Here is a 23,828-nt window from a genome sequence, read left to right on the forward strand (position 1 = left end):
TAATCAAACAGGCTGAAATACTATCTGTATATGTTATTAAAATATATGAAACTTAAATGTTACTGACAACCGTGCCCTACCAAAAATAAACAAAGAATCCAAGAAATATGCGTCTTATTAGAAATCAAGTTGTTCTAAGTGCTATAGAAGTTAACTCAGTCTGCTGACATTTTTCTGGAAAACTTCTCATTTGATTTTGCTCATTGCTAATACAAAAGAGATTTTTTTGAACCAAAATAAAAACATAACTAACAAGTATACATTGCCAGAAGTATAATAAAATTACACAAATAATAACATGCACATAGGAGGCTAACTGCTTTGGTGTTGGTATAATTTTGATTAATGGCTTGGCAGCCTGTGGCTGCTCATTAGAGTTGCCTTTGGAAATTGTTGCTCTTCTATGATGAATCATTTTTAGAAAGGAAAGATTTTCCTTGCCAATATTTGGTTGTGAATGATTTCTATCAAGTTTTTTCTTTAAAAAAAAAAATGGAAGCAAGGAAGGTAGAAAGAGAAAAACAACAAAAAGGAAATAAAGTTGGAATGGCTGGATGGCTCAGTCAATTAAATGTCTGACTCTTGGTTGCAGCTCAGGTCACGATCTCAGGGTTCTAGAGACTGAGCTTCTGCTCAGTGGTGAGTCTGCTGAGATTCTCTCTCCCTCTGCCCCTGGCCCCTCCCTTAAAAACAAATAAGCAATTTTTTTTTTTTTAAGGAAATAAGGGGGTGCCTGGGTGGCTCAGTGGGTTAAAGCTTCTGCCTTCGGCTCCAGTCATGATCCCAGGGTCCTGGGATCGAGCCCCACATCGGGCTCTCTGCTCAGCAGGGCGCCTGCTTCCCCCTCTCTCTCTCTGCCTGCCTCTCTGCCTACTTGTGATCTCTGTCTGTCAAATAAATAAATAAAATCTTTAAAAAAAAAAAAAAGGAAATAAGTTTGCTAAAGGGATTAGAATTAAAAAAATACGTATGTGGTTGAGAGGGACTTTCTGTGGCTGGCCAATACAGAGTAGACCTATTACCACCTCTCTCTCTGATCAACACTAAAAAGTATGCAAAACAGGAAACAACCATCCGAGGATTCTGAAAGGTTTAACAAAGACAGATAGAGACAATCAGGAGACAACAGAGACAGATCAGGAGGGGAGCTAAAACTTGGGGAAAAAAGATGAAAGATTGAATTTGTCATAGTTTCTTCTCTTTTATTTCCCCAGTTTAACCCAAGAGCAGTCCCAGTGTAGAACTGTGAACTGGGAAAGAAAAATCTATGTGAGAAACCCTCTTTCTGGCCAGAGTACAAAAAGACCTTATAACCCAGAGAGTGTGGGTGAAATCCCTGTTTTGTTTTTTCCTTTTTTCCTCTGGACTCTGCTCTGAAGATGACTCTAGTCAAGGAGCTGCACTATAGCAGTCCTGGTCAAACAAGAATCTAAAATCCCCCCAAAAAATCCTTTTTCCGACCAGAGAAACCAGGACAAGAAGCTCCTGTGGTCAACAACAACAACAAAAAAAATGGTGTGGGGGAGAATAACCCTCTTTTTCCTTCTATTTTCTCTCATCTTATCACACCCAAAACAGTCTCATTTGCATAAAATGTAAGGTAACTTGGAAAGCCAAAATTCCAAAAGAAACCATGTCTTTTTAACCAATCCCACAGAGGAAGTACAAGGAAAATCTGGAAAACCTAGACATTTTGGGAGAAATCTCACAGAAGAGAAAGCAAGGTGATCTTCTAATTCTGTGTATGCACCAACACAAGTCCCGACTCAACTCCAAACTATACATGCATGGTTGCTTCCTATACGAAATCTAAGCATTGCAGCAAAGACTTTGAGACCTGAACCATTACATAATCCCTCAAACAAATACCAGATCAGCCACTGAAAAGTGCACTCATGGAGCAGACATGAAGCAGCATAGCAAAACTTTTGAAAAATGCACTGACATTGGAACCACTGGGCATACAAAGCAAGACAGAATTTGCAGTCTGAAGTTAACCATATGATTACCTGCTAAATGAAGCAAACCAAAATTTCATCCCTCAAATTTTTAACAGGACTCAAATGATCACAACCTAATATTTAAGTTGTCTAGGAAACAATCCAAACCCATCACTCAAAAATTACACAAATCAAAAGAAAGCTAAGTGGTTATCTGAATATCGACAAATTATGATTGATAATGAGAAAATTATCAAGAAAGAAAAAGGATATTACACCATGATGAAAGAATCAATTTACCAAGACATAGCAATCCTGAACATGTATGTACCTAATAATAAAGCACGAAAACATATGGGGCAAAAAAGAGATAGATCTAAAAAATAAATAGATAAGCCACAAATATATTTGGAGATTTCAACATTCTTCTCACAATGTTTTTGAGATCAATGCCAGGGAATGTAACAAAGGCTTTCATCAGTCCAACTGTAGTTTTCTACTTGATCATGAGTTTTAGCTTTGCCTTTCATCCCAGCTTTCCACTGATCCTAGGTAGCTTTAATTCCTATGAACCTGTTTGTTTCTCCTGAGAATCCTCTTCTGATCTCCTGGGAGTGGAATATGCCAGAAGTAGACATATGCACGCATAATATGGAGGTGAGGAACCTTGAATTTTTTGATGATTAATTTTATGCATCAACTTGACTGAGCCACAAGGTGCTCAGATATTTGGCTAAGTATTACTTCAGGTTACATCTGTGACGTTGTTTCCGAGGAGATTAGCATGTGAAACGGTGGACTTGGTTAAGCAGATTGCCTAGCCCTTGTAGGTGGGCATTACCCAATCAGCTGAGAATCCAAATAGCACAGAAAGGTTGAAGAAGGGGAAATTCCCTTTCTTTACCTGACTTCTTGAGCTAAGACAAGTCAGTCTTCTCCTGTTCTCAGCTTTGGACTGGAACCTACACCATTTGTTTCCCTGATCCTCAAACCTTTGAGAGACTATACCACCTGCTTTCTTGGGTCTTTAGTTTTGGGTTCTGTTTCTCAGGGGAATACTGACTAATTATAGGTTCTAACTAGTTTTTTTCAGACTTTTACTAATCCTATGATTCCAGCTTTGAACCTTAACCCATCTTTCTCTTCTTTACTATCTTTAAAGTTTGTAAGTGCTTAGATACTGAGGTTCTCTGCAGGGCAAATTAGTTTGTTTTCCATCATTATCTCCCTCTGCCAACCGACACTTTGCTTGTAAACGTTCTCCACTGTACTAAGTCATTTGTTTCTCCTTGCCAAATATTGCTTCCAAAACTGTGTTAAAATCTCTCTTCTGTTGTCTGCTCTGTTGTTTTCCTTACTCTTGTTGTAAAACACCCTTTCTAATGTTTTTGCCATCAGCTTAGTATATTTGAGAGTAAATTTGAAACACAACTAAAAAAATACTGTTCCTCTGCTAGTATCTATAGGAATCTTTCTTTTCAAGATATTTTATTCATTTATTCATGACAGAGAGAGAGAGGCAGAGGGAGAAGCAGCTTTCAGGACTCAATTCCAGGACTCTGGGATCATGACCTGAGCCAAAGGCAGATGCTTAACCAACTGAGCCACCCAGATGCCTTGCAGGAATCTTTTTAAAGGAAAAAGGTATTCTGGAAACACAGACACAGACAAGCATTTTAAAATTTCTAATAAAGCTTATAGATTTTTACCTACAGCTGGATATGCAATTTAAGACATATTCTTTATGCCATTCACCTGGGCTTGAGTCATGAGGATGTTAACAGACAAGATATTTGACAACATCCACCCACCTAACTATAATTCTTCCTTGAGTTCTTTGACTGGACTCAAATGTTGCATATTTCATGATGCCTTCACTGGTAATCCTGGGTAGAGTTTGGTGTTTTTTTCTTTATGTTTTTCCTGCATATTATAAACATATATTATGGTGTTTTTCACATTATTCTGTAAACATTTGTTTAGGGCCGTGTCTCTAGTCAGTGGACTGAAACTTTGAAAATTTAAAACCATGCCTTATACATTTTTTGTATTACTTTTTCTTCTTATATTATTATAGCCACAAATGTATCTGCTGGTAGCTTTTTCGTTTCATTATTTTGCCTCTGTAGAGTAGGCAATTCTGTGGATAGATGGGGAAAATCTGATGGGATTATCAATTAATTAGCACATCTGAAATTAGATGAGTATATATAGAGTGTTGGATAAAAGATGTATTCAAGGAGACAAGATATGATCTTTGCCCTGAACAGCCAAGCATCCAATTACTTGGGGTTTTCTAACTATTTTAGTCTTCCGTTCTAGTAGAGATATTTTTAAACTGATTTTTAAAAAGATGTAAACTTCAATATGTTGCAGTGGAATCCTTCAGAATTGAAATCTCTTAGAACAGATTAATTACTTTGGTCAGCATGTATATGTGGGAGGTGTGGGCGTATGTGTAATGGTGAAGGGTGATACATTTGGGTGCGTGAAAAGAATGATGTGGGAGTACTCAGATTTCTTTCTCTAGCCTCAGATTGATGTGGCAAAAAGAACAATTGTCATCTCACTTTTGGCTTGGGAAACTTCATTTTAAATCTTTTTATTACTATTATTATAACTTGAATTGAAAAGAGACTCATTTTCAAACTATGGCTATTTCTCAGCAACAAATGGAGATCCTACCAAGAGTCTGATGATATTGGTAAAGGTTATACAAAGATTATCTCCCTTGTTTATTTTATAGATGTTTCTAGGTTTAGGGCAATCTGACATATGTACATCTATCTATTTTTTTTTTCAAAGAGATTAACTTAGAAGGTAGCTAACCTAATTAAAATTATATTCTTTGCATTACCAAAGGATTCACTTAAGGACACATTTAGCGTATGTGCTGCCGAAGAGAGCACTAAGGACACATTTAAATATAGAAAATATTTTGTACTTTCAAGCATTTGTTCACAGGTTATTAAATAAAGGGAGATAATTCTGGAAAATCAGGGACATTAAAACTTAAATATTAGATGATGTGTCCAGTGAAAATCAGTAACTAATAATACAAAAATTCTGATTTACAGATTTTTTGGCGGGGGAGAGAAGGATAAAGGGAAAGAAAGAGAATGTTACCTAGGCTCCATGCCCAGTGCAAAGCCCCACATGGGGCTTGATTTCACAACCCTAAAACCATGACCTTAGCCAAAATCAAGAATCTGATGCCTTACTGACTGAGCCATCCAGGTACGTCTTGATTTATACAGATTTTTATAGCAACTTTTAAAATGAGATTGTCATTGCTGGGATAAAATCTTTGGTTTTTAATTTTCATTGCTTATGATCAGCTCTTTAGATTAACTGGCAAAAAATTTTACCTTGAAGTGATGCCATGAATTGTGGGCATTGGTATATCACTTGGGGTATCTTCCACAGTGGTGATTTGGGTTCCATTACTCTTCATACAGGTGTATTTGGTACAGACTTCCACCTGTAGACATTAATTTACAAAAGAATACATCCAATTATTTTCAAAGCACAGACTGCCAATGGGTTGAATCCACACACCCTCATTTCACAGGACTCTCCTAGTTCTCTACAACTTCTTGGAGTTCTATTAATATTAATTTTTGATGTCAATTGACTCTACTGGGACCAAATCAGCATAGAATATAGAAAGGAGCTCAAGACAACTGATTTAGTGATGAAAATGGTGATGTTTAGCCTCTGGTTCCAACCATTAAGAAAGAGACAGACATAGTAATCTATCTGGAGCACAGCTGAGGAATGGAAGATGTTTAGGTGACAGTTTGCAAGCAGAATAGGTTATCACTGCGTACGGCTCTCTAGATCTATAACCAGGTTGTGTAATGATGATATCTCCCGGAAGTCTTGACACTTTACAACGAATGGCCTAAATGCTAATGTGGAATAGAAGAAAAATGAAACCTAGAGAAGTCTTTCAGTGTGGCTGAGCTCTTTTATATCCATTGGTTCCAGCTGCAATTGTATTTTTACCTTAATCACAGCAGAAAATCATCATTTAACCCTTTAATTCTGCCACCTATCCTGAATAAAAACAGAGGAGGGTGGAGTAATGAAGGCTAGAAATGGGGCTCATCAAGCATTAGTAACACAAAAGGAACACATGCAGCCACGAGGGGGAGAGACAAATGAATGTACGGAAGATTGCTGGTAGAACATCCACAGAGCCACATCACTCTGTTCCCAATGAAAGGGTAAGCCAAAGAGAATCTGCACTTTTCCCAACACTAATTTACTTTCAGCATCTAATACATAAATAAAGGAAAAAAGCTGGATGCAGAGGAATCTTAAACACTAAGGCTGAGCTTAGATGTTAGTGCAGAGAACGAGTGAAGCAGTCCTCTGAATATCCAATGGCAATGAGAAAAGACAAATGCAATCATTACTGTATGTAGTAGTTATGCCATTTCATTCATACGGCACTTTACACCTAAATAGGAGCTGAAGTATATTTTTACGATGCTGTTTAAGTTGTGATCCTTATTTATGCAATAGAGTCTTTTGACTTTTGAGATAATATTTAGTAGATACTTGGACACTATCAAGGTCCACCACACTGAGTATGTCCCATGAAACCCCAAATAATTTAAAGGCAAAGAAACCTAAAATATACTTGAATTAATGACAACAGAACTTCATGCATATTGCGAAATATTTGACATATATGGTGCATAATGAGGTACCTCGAAATCAATTCAGCTGAATTTATTATGTAAATAATATGTGCTCAAAATTATAATGGGTACTGGCACAAATTTTACTGAGTCCTCACAAGTCCATTTCATTGGTTCATGAATTGGGGGTTAGGGAAATCAGGGAATAAGATCAAACTGGTAAGATATGAGATATCTGATCTGGATTTTACTTACTTTATTGTCTTATCATCTAAATAGCTCTAAGTCCCAAACTACTTAGCTATATTCAAATGGTTCTCCAGAAAGCTTTTAGTTTGAGTGTGGAGAAATTTATCAATATTTTTTCATCCTTACTAAATTAATGCTCCATGTCTCCATCTCTAGAGCAGCTTTCTGCTGCAATAGCTTCATTGTATAATGTGAATGAAACACAAATTATAAAGGTTTACAGTTTCATATTAAAAATAAAATAGAATCAAAAATTGAAAATATTATTCCAGGGCGCCTGGGTGGCTCAGTGGGTTAAGCCGCTGCCTTCAGCTTGGGTCGTGATCTCAGGGTCCTGGGATAGAGTCCCACATTGGGCTCTCTGCTCGGCGGGGGGCCTGCTTCCCTTCCTCTCTCTCTGCCTGCTTCTCTGCCTACTTGTGATCTCTGTCAAATAAATAAATAAAATCTTTAAAAAAATATATTATTCCATTTAAAAAGAAACACATAAAGGAGTTTATTCAAAAAAGTAGATATTTTCATTGGCATCTATGCGTTTGCTTTCTCATTACTGGCTATTTTACAGAGGAGGTTAACATACAGAACCTTAATTCTAAACTATTAGGCATATCAATTAGATGCATATTTTAAATGGGGTCAAATCATATTTGATATCGTAAATGAAAATCCTTGGTCTTTGGTATTCAAATTTCCAGTGACGTAACAACTACTTCAAGCAGTATTCCTGGAATGTGAAGAGCTTCACAAAAATATAGTTTTCAAGGATAAGACTATCTTAGTTCCTAATAACACAGTTTAAGTATTAGATTCTAATTTGGTCTATTGTCTCCTTATCTTTTTCCATGTACTAAATCTGATCATAATGCTCTCTCGTCAGGCTACTAGCAACTCAAGTCAGTAGGTCTGAGTGAAGCCTTTCAGAGTAGAACATGCCTGAAGCACGACACATCAACTCTTGCTGTATGGTCAGAAAGTTGGATCAGGATGCGTGTACACAGCACCCAGTGATCTCACCTTACATTGCATTTTGAGTCCTGGTAAAACAAATGACTAAGTTGCCTTTTGAGGACTCAATGTCTTTCTCCACAAGGGCCCCAAAGAGAATAATCTAGCAAACCCTCTATCACCTTCCTAAATTAACCTTGTTCATAAAGATTATTTTGAGTATGATTTTTATTTTATAATTTGAGTATGATTTTTTGAGTATGATTTTTATTTTGAGTATGATTTTTATTTTATAATTTTACCTATGATGCAAAATTTTATAATTTGATTTTATAATTTGAGTATGATTTTTTGAGTATGATTTTTATTTTATAATTTTACCTATGATGTATGGGCACATATGGACTCACTCAAAAAGCTATGGACATGAGCATCTGACTGCATGTTCCATGTTAGATGCCTCAGGTCAGTTCATGGAAATCACGGAGTGTAATGAAAAACAATCAACCTATCTTTCTTCTTTTATCAAATATCTTTTTGCTTTCTGAAGAAGGTGGGCCTAGCAGTAGGAGAGGCTAAAGCATTGGTTGTAGCCAGACTGTGTGGGTTTCACCTTCAAGTGTGCGGGAAAGTAGGGTACAGGAAAATGAAGGAGGTAGCACTTAATGGACAAAGCCAGTGAAAAGTTTTTGTGGCCATCAAAATTTCTATGCCTAATGTCTTTTGAAAATTATTTACAAAGCTCTTTCGTTAGAATCAGCACAGTTTCTTTACAAACTTACCAAACTGCCACCCACCCTCCTTTCTAAACTTTGAGTTTCTGAAACATTCTGTTTTTATCATTAATTTCCACATTTGGCCTTGTTATCTTTTACATCCTAGCACGGTAATAAGATTTCCAACGCCTTGGGGACAAGTTCCTGGTTATAAATGCTTTCATTGTCTCTATATTTTTTTTCTATTTTGAAGGTCAGTAGATCTCCAAGAGATCTGTGAGTTTGGCCTCGCATGGTCAATGCATTCTGAAGGTGGAAGCCGACTTCTGTCACATAAATACAAACGTGTTTTTCCAGGGCAGGGTTCAAGGGTTCATCAGAGTCTCAAAGAAGGTTCAAGGGCAAAAATGTTTAATACAACTCTTTTCACATAGGGGAGGGTTGCCACACATGTGGCAAAACCCTTTAATATATTCTTGTCTGCCATATAGTCACTTTTCTTGTTGCCTTCAGAATCACCGAATGCCAGAGGTGGATAGAATGTTTTAAGTTGTGGAGTCCATTGTCCTTACCAAAAAGATAACTGACACCAAACAGGTTATGTCACTTCCTTGAGGATATTAACTTAGTAAACAGCGGACGTAGGCATTAAAAAAAAAAATGTCTCCACATCATTCACAGGCTGATTCTGCTTTTGATAGCCGTAAAAGAACCAGGCAGGACAAAAGCAAACTGCATGGCAAGATTTCCTGCCAATATATGGCTTGCCTCATTTTGCCTGCCGGTGAGAATATCGTCACCATTGTTTTCCATATTACCATTATCTTCTCTCCAGAGACTCATGTGTTTGCCCGCAGCAAATAGATTTAATCCTAATCAGTTTAGCTCTTTTCTCTCCCCTCCCCCGGTAAATAAATAATCTGTAACCAAGACTGAAGGTGTCCACCGAGAGACATAGCCTAGCATGTTTTATTTAACATACCTATAAACTGAACCATCAAAAAACAGTGTTCTAACCTGAATGTCATAGATAGTGAAGGGAGACAGGTCTCTCAGAATGAAAGACCCAGGCACATTCATTCCAGTCTTGTAGAGCTTATTATTTACATAGACGGAATATTCAGTGACAACACCATTTGGGTTTGAAGGAGATGTCCAGATGACACGTACAGCTGTACTGTTGATGATGACAACCTCTGGAGGAAGCATGCCCTGAGGCTCTAGAATTAAAGGAAGAAACTGAATAAACTCCAGCTGTCTCTGAAAAAGCACTTGTTAAACTCAATGCAGATTAGTATTTAGGTTTAGCAAAGGGTTTGTTGCTTATCTGCTTTCCTCTGATGAAGTTATCACAGTCTGTAGTCCTCTGTAAATTGGCTTATTATACTCTCAGTTAGAAACCATAAGAATTGGTGGTAAAATGCTTTATACCACCAGCATAGTGCTAATCTTCAATACTATGTGACCAGTGGGATATGATGATAAATTACTCACCCATCTGCAGCACGAACACATATCTATTATTTGTCTCTTTCCCCATCCCTTCACCCCATACCTCACAGGGAAAAAAAAGGAAAAAAGAAAATTTGCTCCTTAAGCAAAAAATAAAACTCAAATACATTGAGGCTGAGGCTGGTGGAACGTAAAAAATCATTCGATGTTACTAGCTTGTAACTCAAGCAATATGAAGCAATAATGCAATATTGTCATTATGTAAATGATTTTGAATGTTGATTACCATAGGTAATGATGAAATCTAACATTAGGAAAAAAATCTTGCTTGGCGTTAAATTACACAATTATTCAAGCATGTCAGAAATAACTATGCAAAGACCTATTTTTATCATAAGAACCCATCTTAACTAGCTGAAAAATTGTCCTTGTGATCCATTCTATTTTATAAACAAAAGGTGTTGACCTTTGGCACCACAAAGGGAAATGGGTTCCACACTTAAAGTGCTCTGCTAATGACCTGGAACACTTGCTTGGGAGGTAATGATATTATAATGTTTATAATGAGACTTTATAAAGCCAGGAAGATCAGAAAGACCATTCCAAACACATTTCAGACTCACAAGTTGCTTCCCTTGCTTCCTCCCCCTTGCTAACTGGCTTAGAAATGAGTCATGGGCAATTTTTCTCAGTGGCTGAACTTCCACCTACCATTTCTGGTGACTCAGGGAGAGCCCTCACGGTGCCTGGCTGTCGTTTTGAAAAGCATACTGCTTCTGAGAGCAAATCTTAAAAAAAAGAAGTTTCTAAATGTCACCATTTATTGATGTGAACTCAGCTCCAAACTCAGCATACACCGAAAAGAACAGGAACAAACTGGGCTAATATCCCATTATTAGAGCCTTGTGCTGCTGTCTCTAAGGGACTGTGTATTGATCTGCCACTTGATGACAGCGAGCACTTAAGCATTTTAGCCCCAACCCCCTTCCCTCCAACACCGGAAATTTTATAATGGAGGGATGACTGATCTCAACCTCAGCAAGAATCAATCAATTTCATTTGCATCTCTGAAGCCAAGTGTCCCTTGAAATCTGGACTCACCCCCATCGAAAGTGGTTGCGCGCAGTACTTCTCCGGTGATGCTGTGGACTCCATTGAAGACAGAGATAAAAATCCGATACTCTGTGTTTGGATTTAAGTGGCTGATGACATGAGAGTTTACATCTGGGAGGATTTTGAGAGATTCATTTGAGGTAGCAGAACTCCAAAAAAGTGTGTAATATTCAACATCACCTTGTAGGTCTTGAAAGGCTGTTAACGATAAATGCAGGATATTGTAATTGTGCCTGATCTAAAAAGGTTTCTCAGGGGGAAAAAAAAAAACAGAAGATAAACTTCAGCTGTGTCTAGAAGGGGGACATGGAACGCTTATGGAAACTTCTTTATGGTGGCACTGGTTTTTACTTCTTAAAAAAAAGTTTCTTTTTCTTCCCCTCATCCTATGATTAATTACATAGAAACTTACCTTTATAGGAAAATAAACTTTTAAATTTCTTTTAAATATTTTAATTATGCTACTAGTTTTAAATATTTAATTATGCTATTAGTTATTCAACTAATCTTCAGAACTCTAACATAACAGTTATAAAAGGACTAAGAGTAAAATAAAGTATTCAAAACATGGAACAACGTCCATTTCTAAACAACATCATCCTTGAGAGGAGTCTATGCTAATGCAAATCAGGACATTTCCTGACATTGATCCTAGAACTTGAGGCATTTTTGAAATTGCTAAATGCTACCTAAAAGAATGTTAGACAGATATCCTGTTATGACAACATCCTGTTGATGTTGTAGAATGATACAGCATACTCTCCTTAAGGATTTGCTCAGTAGGATCCCAGGATGATATCTGAATTTTTATCAAGGTTCTCATTCTTTTCTCCTACTTCATTGTGTTTCAATAATGTAGACAAATGTTTAAAGGATGCCAAAATCAATCACTTACTGTCTCACGAATATAACTCATCAATTCCTCAACCATCATCCTTTTAAAGACAGGCTTACTGTTTTCTTTTTCTGCTTTTACCAAGTTTCTCCTTTCTTTGCTCTAAGTTCTGCTTCACATTACCTTTCTACAATGATGCTTGGTGGGAATGCGAGCTAGTACAGCCGCTCTGGAAAACAGTACAGAGGTACCTCAAGAAGTTAAAAGTAAAGCTGTCCTATGACCCAGAAATTTCACTACTGGGTATTTACCCCAAAGATACGGATGTAGTGAAAATACAGCACATGGACCCCAATGTTCATAGCAGCAATGTCCACAACAGCAAAACTATGGAAGGAGCCAGATGTCCTTCAACAGATGAATGGATAAAGACGCGGCTCATATATACAATGAAATACTACTCAGCCATCAGAAAGGATGACTACCCACCATCTAAATTGACATGGATGGAACTAGAGGTTATCATGCTAAATGAAATAAGTCAGTCAGAGAAAGACAATTGTTATATGGTTTAACTCATATGTGGAACATAAGGAATAATGCAGAGGAACATAGGGAACAGGAGGGAAAACTGAATGGGAAGAAATCAGAGAGGGAGAAAAATCCATGAGAGATTCTTGGCTCTGGGAAACAAACCGAGGATTGCAGAAAGGAGAGAGGTGCGGCATTAAGGAGGGTACGAGATCTGATGTGCACTGGATGTGATATGCAACTAGCAAATCATTGAACACTCCATCAAAAACTAATGATCTACTCTATGTTGGCTAATTGAATTTAAATTTAGAAAGTACATAGATTAACTAAAAAGTAAAATAAATAAATAAATAAAATAAAAAGAAGCCATAAAACAGCTACATTTTCTTAGGTAGGAAATAGTGTAAGTATACTACATAGTGTACTGCTCTACTTAGATTAGTATTATTTTTAAAGACCTTAAGCAGAAACTATTACCTCAGTTCATGTTAGGATTGTGGGGTAGAATGGTGGTTTAAAAATCTCCTGATATTGTATGTAAAAGTATGCAACCAAATAGTTCAGTAGTACTCGTCCAAAGACAGAAGAAAATGTGGCCTTTCTCTTTATGGTCATTAAAATACAGTGTCTCTGACATGTGAGTACATAGCATATGGCCACTTAAGGGAATATGGCTTTAAAGAATGTTTGACTTCATTTAAGGACCCCTTTTCGATAAGATCTTGGGAGTCTTGCATAAAAATTGAATGCTGAACACAATACTGCTTTGATCTTATTTCTAGCACCAGGTTTGGAATGTCAGTATGGTTGGAAGAGTCTATAGTAAGAGATCTTTAGTAATAAACTTGGAAGACTCTGGGGATTAAGATTTTCTTTTCTCTGATGTCACAACATGCAAGCACCTTCAATAATGAGGTAATTATTGTACATTGGCAGGAACTGGTTATTCATATCCATCAATATTTTCCCAGATGATGTTAGTCAAGTACAGCAAAGCCATTGGTGCTGTGAATGCAAAACTTTCTTCTTTCATTAGAATCATTTTTTACTGGCTTACAATAGTATTTCTCATTAATTAATAGCAGCTGAGGTATAATGGAAAGTGTACTAGGTTTGAAGTTTATGTCGTATTTTAGTTTGTTAAGTGAGGACTCTTGTTAGAGATACAAGTGCCAAAGATATAATTTGATGAAGTGCTTTCAAATATTCCTGGCAACTATAAATGGGTTTTACCTGTGTTGTTAAACATCCCTGATATCTCTCCCATCAAGTTTCAATCAATGTACTTATGTATATACATTGAAAATATTGTGACTAGCACTGTAAGTTCAAGATGAACAAAGATTTTGTGTTGACATCGGGATAAAATTCCATTAGATGCAAATTCTTAGCCATGTACCATATATCAACCCACTTGAAATAGAACATAATCTATAGTCCCTCAAAAGATAGAAAAAGGTGGCAATTGAGTTCCACTGGTTATGTCTTACTCCATAATATAAAGGCCTCTCTAACCAGATTTCTACATTATCTTGCCTCTCATCAACATCTACTTCAACATTTCTTTTCACTCATTCATTTAGTGCAGAGTCTGAAACACAGAAAAATAGTAGAAAACACATTATATCTTCATATCCTAGTAATCTTAGGACAAGTTCTAGGAGCAGTATATGCACAGTATACTTTTTAATTGTTCAAACAAGTTCTTAAACTTCAGTGGGTTCTTCCCAAGTCACTGAACTGTCTAAGAAACAGGAGATACATCCTTAGTTCAATAGACCAGCACAAAATTAAAGGCTGCTGACCTTGAGTCTACCTCTGAGAGAGGAATGTTATTGGAATTGAAATAGCTAGAATGAGGAGCCAAGTAAATTTCACCTTCCCTGCATATTGGTAAAAGCTGAGCCTGAATATAGTTCCCTTTTTTAAAAGAGAAAAAACATTAAGTCACAAGATTTCTTCATAGCACGAGAGAGGGAAAACATAGTCTAGAAACTTCAAAAGCAGATTTGTGTGTATATGTATTTCTTTTATGAGAATGAGATGGAAGTTTTAGAAAACATTTGCATTTTATTCTTAAATAACAAAGGGGGGACATGTCTTTATGAAAAGGGAGCTCCTATGAAACATGTACCAATGATCATGAAAAGACAGATATGAAGACAAAGATGTTAACTGCTCTTGCTTACATAAGATAGCAAGGAAACATAACAAGCAACGGCAGAATTCAAATCTGCCTGGAAAGGAGAAAAAAGCAGATTAAAAGTACACAGTAGGAACAAATGGAGAGGAAAATGACTAAGAAGAAATCAATGAAAGTCAGAATTATAGATATTGAGGACAGAGAATAAAAATATCTAATCAACTTAAAAAATAAATGGAATAAATAATGATGAACATAAAATTCCCCATGAAACCTGACCCAACATAAAGGTTTATGTCCATAAATTGAAATAATACGGTTTTGATCAAAATAATGAGAATATATCCAAACATAGACATATCATGGAACATTCTAACACTTCAAAGGTAAGCTAAACATTAGAAGATTATCTACAGAGGAGAAAAAGTCAGGCGAGTTTCAGACTTCTCATCCAGAACATCAAATATTGGGAGACAATGGAACAATTACATCAGGTTTTGAGGGAAAACATTTTGATACAAGAATTTCATACACATATAAGTAATTATTTATGTGAAAATGCAACAAAAAAGATTTTCTTATTCAGGACAAAAGTTTAAATATATATATATGTATATATATATTTATATATACATACATACATATATGTAAGAGTAATTATTTAACTTCAATGGTAAAATTTTCCCAATAATGTTATCCAGAAGATAAAAAGGGTGAATCAAGATCCAGAATTCAAGACTGGGAAAGTTTTAGAATTGATAATAAAAATAAAAACTATTTAGAGAAAATGATTATGTAAAAATAATTAAATAATAATTTATAACGAACATTGAAAATGGCAGGTAAGATGGTCAAGGAAAGTAACAGTACCCTGAATTCATACATAAAACAGGAAGTCATGAAAAAAAAGGGAAAGATAGCACTAACCCACCAATAGTATTAATAGGACAAATAGCATTTAACTTTAGAAATCACTACAGAAGATAAAGTTAGCATTCACCAACACCCATGTCTTTTCTCTTTTTGTCAAATAGCCAGAATATATTTTCTGGGCTTCTTGCATCTTTTTGCTCTTTTTAGAGCAACTGGCTATTTCCGATTGTCTTTCATTTTCCCACCTGGAGGACTTGAAGGCCCAAGGGAATGGTGGATCTACTAGATGGAAGGTGCCAAGGTCCTTAAGCCACCCCAGAGAGTTTAGAAGGGGTAAGGAAGAGTTATAGAAATCTCAGATTTATGGTTTTGGTTTCTGGGTGGATCTCATTACATAAAATAGAAAACATAGGAGTAAAAAAAAAGGAGTAATTATGGGATGGACACTTGTTCCACTTGAGACTTCTTGAATTTGAAGTGTTTTTCTGGCCACCAGGTGGACTTAGACATCAAAGTGTGAATATCTGAGCTAGAGTTACATGATTTGGAGCTGTTCATGCTAGCACGTGTTTGAAACAACAAAAAACATTTGTTAAATTTGTTCAGATATTCTAATCCTATGATGTGCAACCCATATTTTCTAGATCATATAAATTTATCTGAGTACAGGTATTCCTCTAACTGTAGTGTATCAATCAGGCCACCTCAGTGAGTTGAATACGGTTATAAACTTTGGACATAACTTTTGCTATTAGATGACATTTTGGGTGATTTTAGCTGTAACAGCTGGTCAGAAATGTGATCTTAGCTGTAACAGTTCTCAAATATACAAGAGTTTCCTCTCCTTTGTAATAGATTCCCAAGTAATTTAAAACGGTTGTTAGGTGAGCTAGCTGAAAGTCCTCTTGCTAAAGTACTTAGGTAATGCTCCTCACACGCTGTTGGATTATTTTTAGAGATTACTATTAAAGATTTTATTTATTTATTTATTTGACATTATTTGACACAGAGAGAGAACACACAAGCAGGGGGAGCAGCAGGCAGGGGGAGAAGTTCTTCCCACTGAGCAAGGAGCCCAACGTGGGGCCCGATCCCAGGACCATGGGGTCATGACCTAAGCCACAGGCAGACACTTAACCACGTGAGTGACAGAGGCACCCCTACAGATTACTATTAATGTCAATTACATCCTCTAGATTTTTAGCATCTACATTAGGGTCAGCCAATGATGGTCCATGGGCAAAATCTGGCCTCTAAGTCAAATGTGAACTGCCACCTGGTTATATTAATCTACAAGCTAAGCATGGTTTTTACATTTTTTAAATGGCTGGGGAAAAAAGATCAAAAGAATAGTATTTTGTGACATGTGAAAATTATATGAAAATTTTATCTCAGTGTCCATAATAAACTGTTCCTGGAACACAGCTATGCTTGTGTAGGTGTCATCTATTGCTGTGTTTGTGCTACAATGGCAAAGTTAAGCAGTTGCCACATAGACTATATATAGCACACAAAGCCTGAAGTATTTACTATCTGGCTTTTTACAAAAACATCTGTGGCCTGATCTAGAGCAATTACAGCAAACCATTCCATTCAATAGGTGTCCAGATTTGTCTAGGATTGACTTCTTTAGACACATCTCTCGTTAGCAGGCTCCTTGGGAGGACGTAATTTTGTTCAAATGTAAAAACTTGGAAGGATCCCATTAAGGTTATTTTATAATAGAAGTGTATCTTGCTCATAGATTCTCAAATCAGTGTTCAATTTCCCAAGTTCAACATGCAGAGCTTTGTGTCATTAACCAAATACTTCCTGGAAAATGTGAGGAACCAAAACTACTTCTTGTGGGGCACCTGGCTGGCTCAGTCAGTATAGCATGAGACTCTTGATCTCTGGGTTGTGAATTCGAGTCCTACCTTGAGGGTAGAGTTTTTAAAAAAAAAGTTTTTTTTTTTTTAAATCAAATTACTTCCTTAAAAAATTCTTTACTTGGGGCACCTGGGTGGCTCAGTGGGTTAAGCTGCTGCCTTTGGCTCAGGTCATGATCTCAGGATCCTGGGATCGAGCCATGCATTGGGCTCTCTGCTCGGCAGGGAGCCTGCTTCCCCCCTCTCTCTCTGCCTGCTTCTCTGTGTGCTTGTGATCTCTGTCTGTCAAATGAATAAATAAAATCTTTTAAAAAAAAATTCTTTACTCTGCAAGAGAATATTGCTTACATAAAGAAGCGACCCAAGCCAGGCTCCTTATCTTTCCCAAAAAGATTTCTCATGCCTTCTATCTGACTTAGGCATCGTCAGAAACAATCACCTGTATTTAGGAAATCCTCCCAGCTACTTAGTCTTTCATTGTGTTCCAACTCCCATCAATAGCCTGCCGGAGAAAACTGTATTTAAAGGAAATTGTATATGAGATATGTTAATTACTCATCATGCTATATTAAGCAATAGAAACAAGATAGATAACTTCGGCTCCTTAAGTGAACTCATATAGGCAAATAGGGACTGAGAGAGTTAACTGAACTGTAGTAACCAAGAGGCACTGATAAAAGTTGACTTAAATAAAACAGATGTTAATTTATATCTCACATAGTAGCCCCCAAATGAGTGAATCAGATGGCGTTCTATTTCAACAGCCCAGGTTCCCTCTCTTATGTGGTTTGGCTCTTTTAAGGTGTCGTCCATGTCTGCAGAGTTGAAACTGAGAAAACCGCCATGTCTACATTCTGCCCAGGGAAATTATGAAGAGAGAACAGAAAGGGACATAGCTAATGTTTTGTGCTTATGACGCCCAAAGACATACATCATTTATTTTCACATTTTATTGGTACGAACATAGGCACAAGGCCATGAGTAACTCCAAGGCTGGTAAGTGTGTGTGGTGTCTAGGTTGATGGGTATGGGGAACACCACCTTCAAGGGGGAGGGGGTAGGAAATGATACTATGCAACGGTTGGTGGTTCTACCTTTTAGCCAAGTTAGATCATTATAAAGCGACATCTCCTCTTTGTCTATCTTCAACTCACCATAGAAAAGCTTTTATCTGAATGCCATGACCAAATTCTTATTAGAAATGGCTTTCCAATTTTTTTTCTTTTGTAAAACTGCTATTGACAACACTGTCAACATTTTAGAGACACAGTAATACTTTATACTGATACTAAATAATGATATATGAAGTTCTAAACATATATTACCTCATTTCATCCCTATCACAACATTTCAAAGATACTGGATGAGGAAACCAGGGTTCAGTGAGGTTAAGTGGCTTGCTTTAGTCATAGCGCTAAAAAAACACTGGGACTGGGATCCAAACTCAAGTTTCCCTGATTCCAAAGTTTAAAATCATCCCTTCATAAGGCTTCATAGGAATTTGTAATTTTCTTAGTTAGGAGAATCTGAAAAAGTGAGAATAGATGGAATCACCCACAGGAGAACTGGAGTGTGAAAAAAATTTCACCCAATCATTTGATTTTTCAAATCAATCCCAAATCATCATCTTTATGCAAAATCTTCTAATTGTTAAATGTTGTAAATATGTTACTTAAGAAAAATACTATAGGCAAGACAGTGTAGGGCAGATGGGGAAGTAAATGTGGTCTGTGTGCTGCCAGTTTGCTATATGAACCCTAAAAAGGAACTGAAGAAATGTGGGGATGATTTTACCTCACATGAGACCACACAGTGAAGCAAACATTAAAAATGAGTCCTTCTAAAATGCTCAATAACATTCCCGTTAATCTGTGGTTAGTAAAAATTTACCAGAAATACGCAGCTATCAAAATGGTGTATTCATGGGGAGGTCACAGTTAAGACAGAATATGGTTTTTCAAAAATACATTTTTATGTTTTTTTGAAAGGCAATCTTTAATAAGTAAATATTTATAAATGTATCCAATTGATTTTCATCCTATAGTTTTGTGCCTTTTAGCATATTCAACAATGTGCCAAACGTATCCAGGAAACCAAGGAAACAACTTAAATTAAAATTGCAAAAAAGAGGTGGCCCTATCACAGAGGAGTGACTAGTTAATTTACTTAGGCTAGCAGGTTGCACGAAGGAAGAAAATGATAATGCAACAAGCTTTGGGAGAGCTGACCCTCTTCTGAGAGTTAACCTTTGTGCTCACAAATAGTTATCTGAAATATTTCTAAGGTATGAATGGAAATAACAGCAGATTGCATTACCTACATCCCGAAGGTCAGAGGTTCAGATTACCAAGGTAATGAAACTTCAGCGAGCTGCTGCAGATCTATTAGGTTTGTCAGTTTTTATAAGCACGCTTACTTCAGGCATGCAATTATAACGTAAAGGACCCATACTGGCAAAAATTCAGCAGCTGGATCTTAGCAGCAGTATTCAAATGTCAGATGAGGGGGAGGATATCCACCTTTATGAGCAGGCTTTTAAGATGAGTCAGGTGGTGAGGGTAAAGTAGGGAGGAAGAGGGAGAGATGAATGCAAATATATCAGACATAAAAATCCATCTCCAGATAAAAACTTTGTATTTTTCCCAGAGGTGTCTCAGAGGGTAATCATAAGCATCAATTAATTTCCATTCTTCCATTTAAATGGCTTAAGAGATCCCAACAGAGGTGACACAGATTATTAGAAACCAGCAACTTTATAAAAACCCTAGGGTGATAGTCTTCTGTAAAAATGGGTTATTTAGTGGCAATGTAGATCAACAGAGCAGGTACAGATTTTAATTTACTGTTAATGTCACCTAATCCTGGTTTTAATTTACAACTGATAAAATATAACATGGAGGCAAATCCACTCAGATTTTCTAAATGGAACAGGAAGCATGTCTTAGGCTGGCACAAAGCTCAAAGGTTGAATGAAAATCACGTGATTACTATTCCCTAGTCATCCCAGGCCAAGAGTAGTTTTATAGCTATGCAGACTCTAACCATAGATGGTTACCCTAGCAGGTACAGTTCTCTTTCATGAGACAAACATTTCACTTGGGGATTTGTGAATCAGATGTTTCTCGTTATGTGGTACTATTCTAGTAAGTTTTGATTCAACTACTTGCCAGATCTCAAGTGGTATTTCTAAGAATGGTTACAACACCTATTTCCATGATAAATTCATTGCTGTTTTTTTTTTAAAGATTTTATTTATTTATTTGGCAGAGAGAGAAATCACAACTAGGCAGAGAGGCAGGCAGAGAGAGAGAGGGGGAAGCAGGCTCCCCGCCGAGCAGAGAGCCCGACGTGGGGCTCGATCCCAGGACCCTGAGATCATGACCTGTGCTGAAGGCAGAGGCTCAACCCACTGAACCACCCATCGGCCCCTCATTGCTGTTTTCTAATGGTGATAACGGATCACTACAAATTAACAGGTCTGCTGTTAAACACTATTCTGCAGACCAACAAGATCTGAAATTTCAGTTTTTGTGTTTCTAAAATTGCAGGAGCAGATTAGATCCATCTGTAAGCTCTTCTAACTGCCCATAAAGGTGTGCTTTGAATAGGGTCAGGGCGAGGCCCCTGCATTATTGAAGCAAGCCCAGTGGTGATGTCCAGGTTCCATTTTCCTTTGTGAAGTTGGAATTCTGTCTACAACCAGCGCTGAAGATGATTCACTTGGAAAAATCCCTCATATGACTGCAATCCTGTCAATGGTTCTTGCTAATAAGTACTGAGTTACAAGATGGGGGGCAGAGCTTTCTGTGGGAAATGCACAGTATTGCATTCTAGCAAATTAACACACGGACATTGCTATCACGACTGGTTGGTGTGACAGAAATTACTTTCCCGACCAAAAGGAATGGAAGAGGATGAGAAGGCCCAAGAAGGATGTCAAAGTAGGGAGAGAGAGTCTGGCTCTGAAGAGTAGCACAACCATCTCAGATTTTTGTTGTTTTTATTTTTTAATGCGTCCAATTGAAATTCATGTTGGTATAATACGCTAAGGGGAACTAAAGACATAAGATGCTAACTTACTTGGTTTAGCCCATGTCACATCTATGGCAGTGTGGTTAAGAACGGTTGCAGTGAGGTTGGTGCCCCTCTTTGGAAGACCAGCTAATGTTGTCACGGTAGCTTCTTGGCTCGGTGTAAAACCCATGCTGTTGTGTACAAACACCTTATACTCGTACGTCGTAAACCTGAAAGGTCATTTTTCAAAAAGTCATTACATATTTCTCTTTAAAGGAAAACAAAACCCACACATTGCTTTTTCCTTACAAAATACAGTATTCCCCAAATGTACAACATGCTGTTTCCCCCACAAAAGGGAATTATCTTCTTTTTCCTCCCTCCACAAAAAACATGCCACTATCTTTGTAGCTCTGGAGCCTTCACCACAGTGTCAGGGAAAATATTTTATTAGGAATGCTAAAGCAAATAACCACTCTTTAAAACAAATGTGGTTTATCGTTTTCTCACTCTTACTGTTTTTGGAAGTGGTGAGGATTACAGCTCAATTCAAGATGCAATTACAAACCTGGCAACAGGCCAGCGTTCTATCTGAATTTGATCCAGACAGTTTTATGCTCTTCTTTTGGGAAACTCATCCATTTTCAAATATCAGAATCCCTCATCACCATTTTCTTCCTACACCTATCCTTCCCTCCCATAATCTCATTGGAAGACTGATAAACCCCTAAATTAAATCGTAACTGTGACCAAAGGGTACAACATTCTCCCGCCGAGAGCTTTGCTACAGCGAGCTGCATTTTGCTATCGTGTGAACATATTTACTTGAGTCAATACAGTGGAAACTGAATATTGCTTTGCAGAAGGAGAAAACTGGACATGGGGATGTGAGATGATGAGGACTTCCCAAGTCACGTATTAAATCAATGATAAAGTAAAGCCATCCTTTTTTTTTTTTTAATCTTTTTTGGCTCTTTCAGGCAGAAGACTGTCATGCTTTCTTCATTTGGTTCAAAACCACCCAGATAGGAAAATGCTATTTATAGACACAGTCAGGCTTTGCGTGGACAATGGCTTAGACCATGAAATTTGCTTCAACATGTTACACAGCACATCACTATCCCCGGGGTCATCCAGTACGCAGGGCATATGCTGGCCTTAGATCATCATCACCTTTTTTGGGTTTATGATGTCATCCCAGACACCCTGCATCCAATGCAGGGCCCATGGAATGTGTTTCAGTAAGTCACAACTTATCAGGCTTGACAAAGAGGGGATGCCATTTATAGGGTCGTGTTAAATAATTCTGCCAGGATTCTCACAGCATTTTGCTGCTACCTATATTGAAGTCTGCTTCTACTGCTTGTTGAAGTCATCTTATTTTTCACTCATGGTCCAAAGATATTTTTGCAGGGCTGTGACTCAGCCACATATAAGGTGTCGGTCTGTTGTAGTGATGGGTAAGGACAGTGATTTCTTTGAGGCTATTTACCTATTTCCCCCAAATAAGTACTAGCATCAAATTTTCTACATTTGTTTGCTTTACCCTTTCTTCTTGTGACTTATTTTCTTTCTTTTTTTTCCTGCTTTGTATGATGTAATGGGTTGAATTCTGTGCTCCCAACCCCCAACCAGTATGTTTAAGTTCCAACCCCTGGTACCTGTGAATGTGAACTTATTTGGAGATAGGGATTTTGCAGACACAGTCAAGTCGAGGTCATACTAGGTTCAGGAAAGCCCAAAATGCAATGGACTGATGTCTTTATAAAAACAGAGGAAAATTTTGATACAGATACAGACACACACAGGGAGAAGATGGCCTTGTGAAGATGGGCAGACATTGAAGTTATACGGTCACGAGCCAAGGAACAACTTGGAACACATCATAAGTTGGAACAGGCAAGAAACAATTTTTCTCCAGACACTGAAGGAAGCATAACCCTGACAACAACTTAATTTTGGACTTTTAGCCTCCAGAAGTGCAAAACAATAAATTTCTATTGTTTTTTGTCACCCAGTTCGTTTCTAGCAGCTAGAAGAAACTACCACAAATGTTTTTCGGCAAGTGCCAAATAGTCAACATGAGCAAGACAGCTGAAAGATAATAATAGCATTTACTTAGTAGTTAGTATGTTTCAGGGATTTTCCACATGGGTTAACTCACTCGTTCCTCACAATTACCCTATGAGAACAACTATTTTAGAAAAGGAGGAGACTAAGGCTCAAAGAGTTAAATAACTTGTCCAAGTTGTCAAGCTGGTAAGTGGAACAGTAGAGATTCAAACCCAGACAGTCCAATTCTAGAGCTCGCTCTTTTAACCACGATGCAATGCTCCCACCATAATAATGATGGCAATAATAATAATCATCATCATAAGGATAATCTGATGTGTCAGTACTTGGATGATGTCCTATCACTGGGGCTTGACCTTTGAGTTATTTTACTAGCTCTGGGCATGGATTTTTGCTTATATATCCAGTCTCACCAAGTTTCCTC

At 37.3% G+C, this 23,828-nt stretch overlaps 1 protein-coding gene across 1 annotated transcript in view; it reads right to left on the minus strand.

Annotated features, from left to right (window-relative positions):
• Window positions 1-23,828, minus strand: part of USH2A (usherin) — a 681,041-nt gene that overhangs the window by 198,746 nt on the left and 458,467 nt on the right. The window contains exons 43-46 of the mRNA XM_032319004.1: window positions 21,398-21,561; window positions 11,053-11,262; window positions 9,517-9,719; window positions 5,309-5,421 (exon numbers count right to left, since the gene is read on the minus strand). Coding sequence (XP_032174895.1) covers window positions 5,309-5,421; window positions 9,517-9,719; window positions 11,053-11,262; window positions 21,398-21,561 — 690 coding nt within the window. The remainder of the gene's footprint in view (window positions 1-5,308; window positions 5,422-9,516; window positions 9,720-11,052; window positions 11,263-21,397; window positions 21,562-23,828) is intronic.

This window comes from Mustela erminea, chromosome 17 (assembly GCF_009829155.1).
Source record: "Mustela erminea isolate mMusErm1 chromosome 17, mMusErm1.Pri, whole genome shotgun sequence".
NCBI classification, from domain to species: Eukaryota; Metazoa; Chordata; class Mammalia; order Carnivora; family Mustelidae; genus Mustela; species Mustela erminea.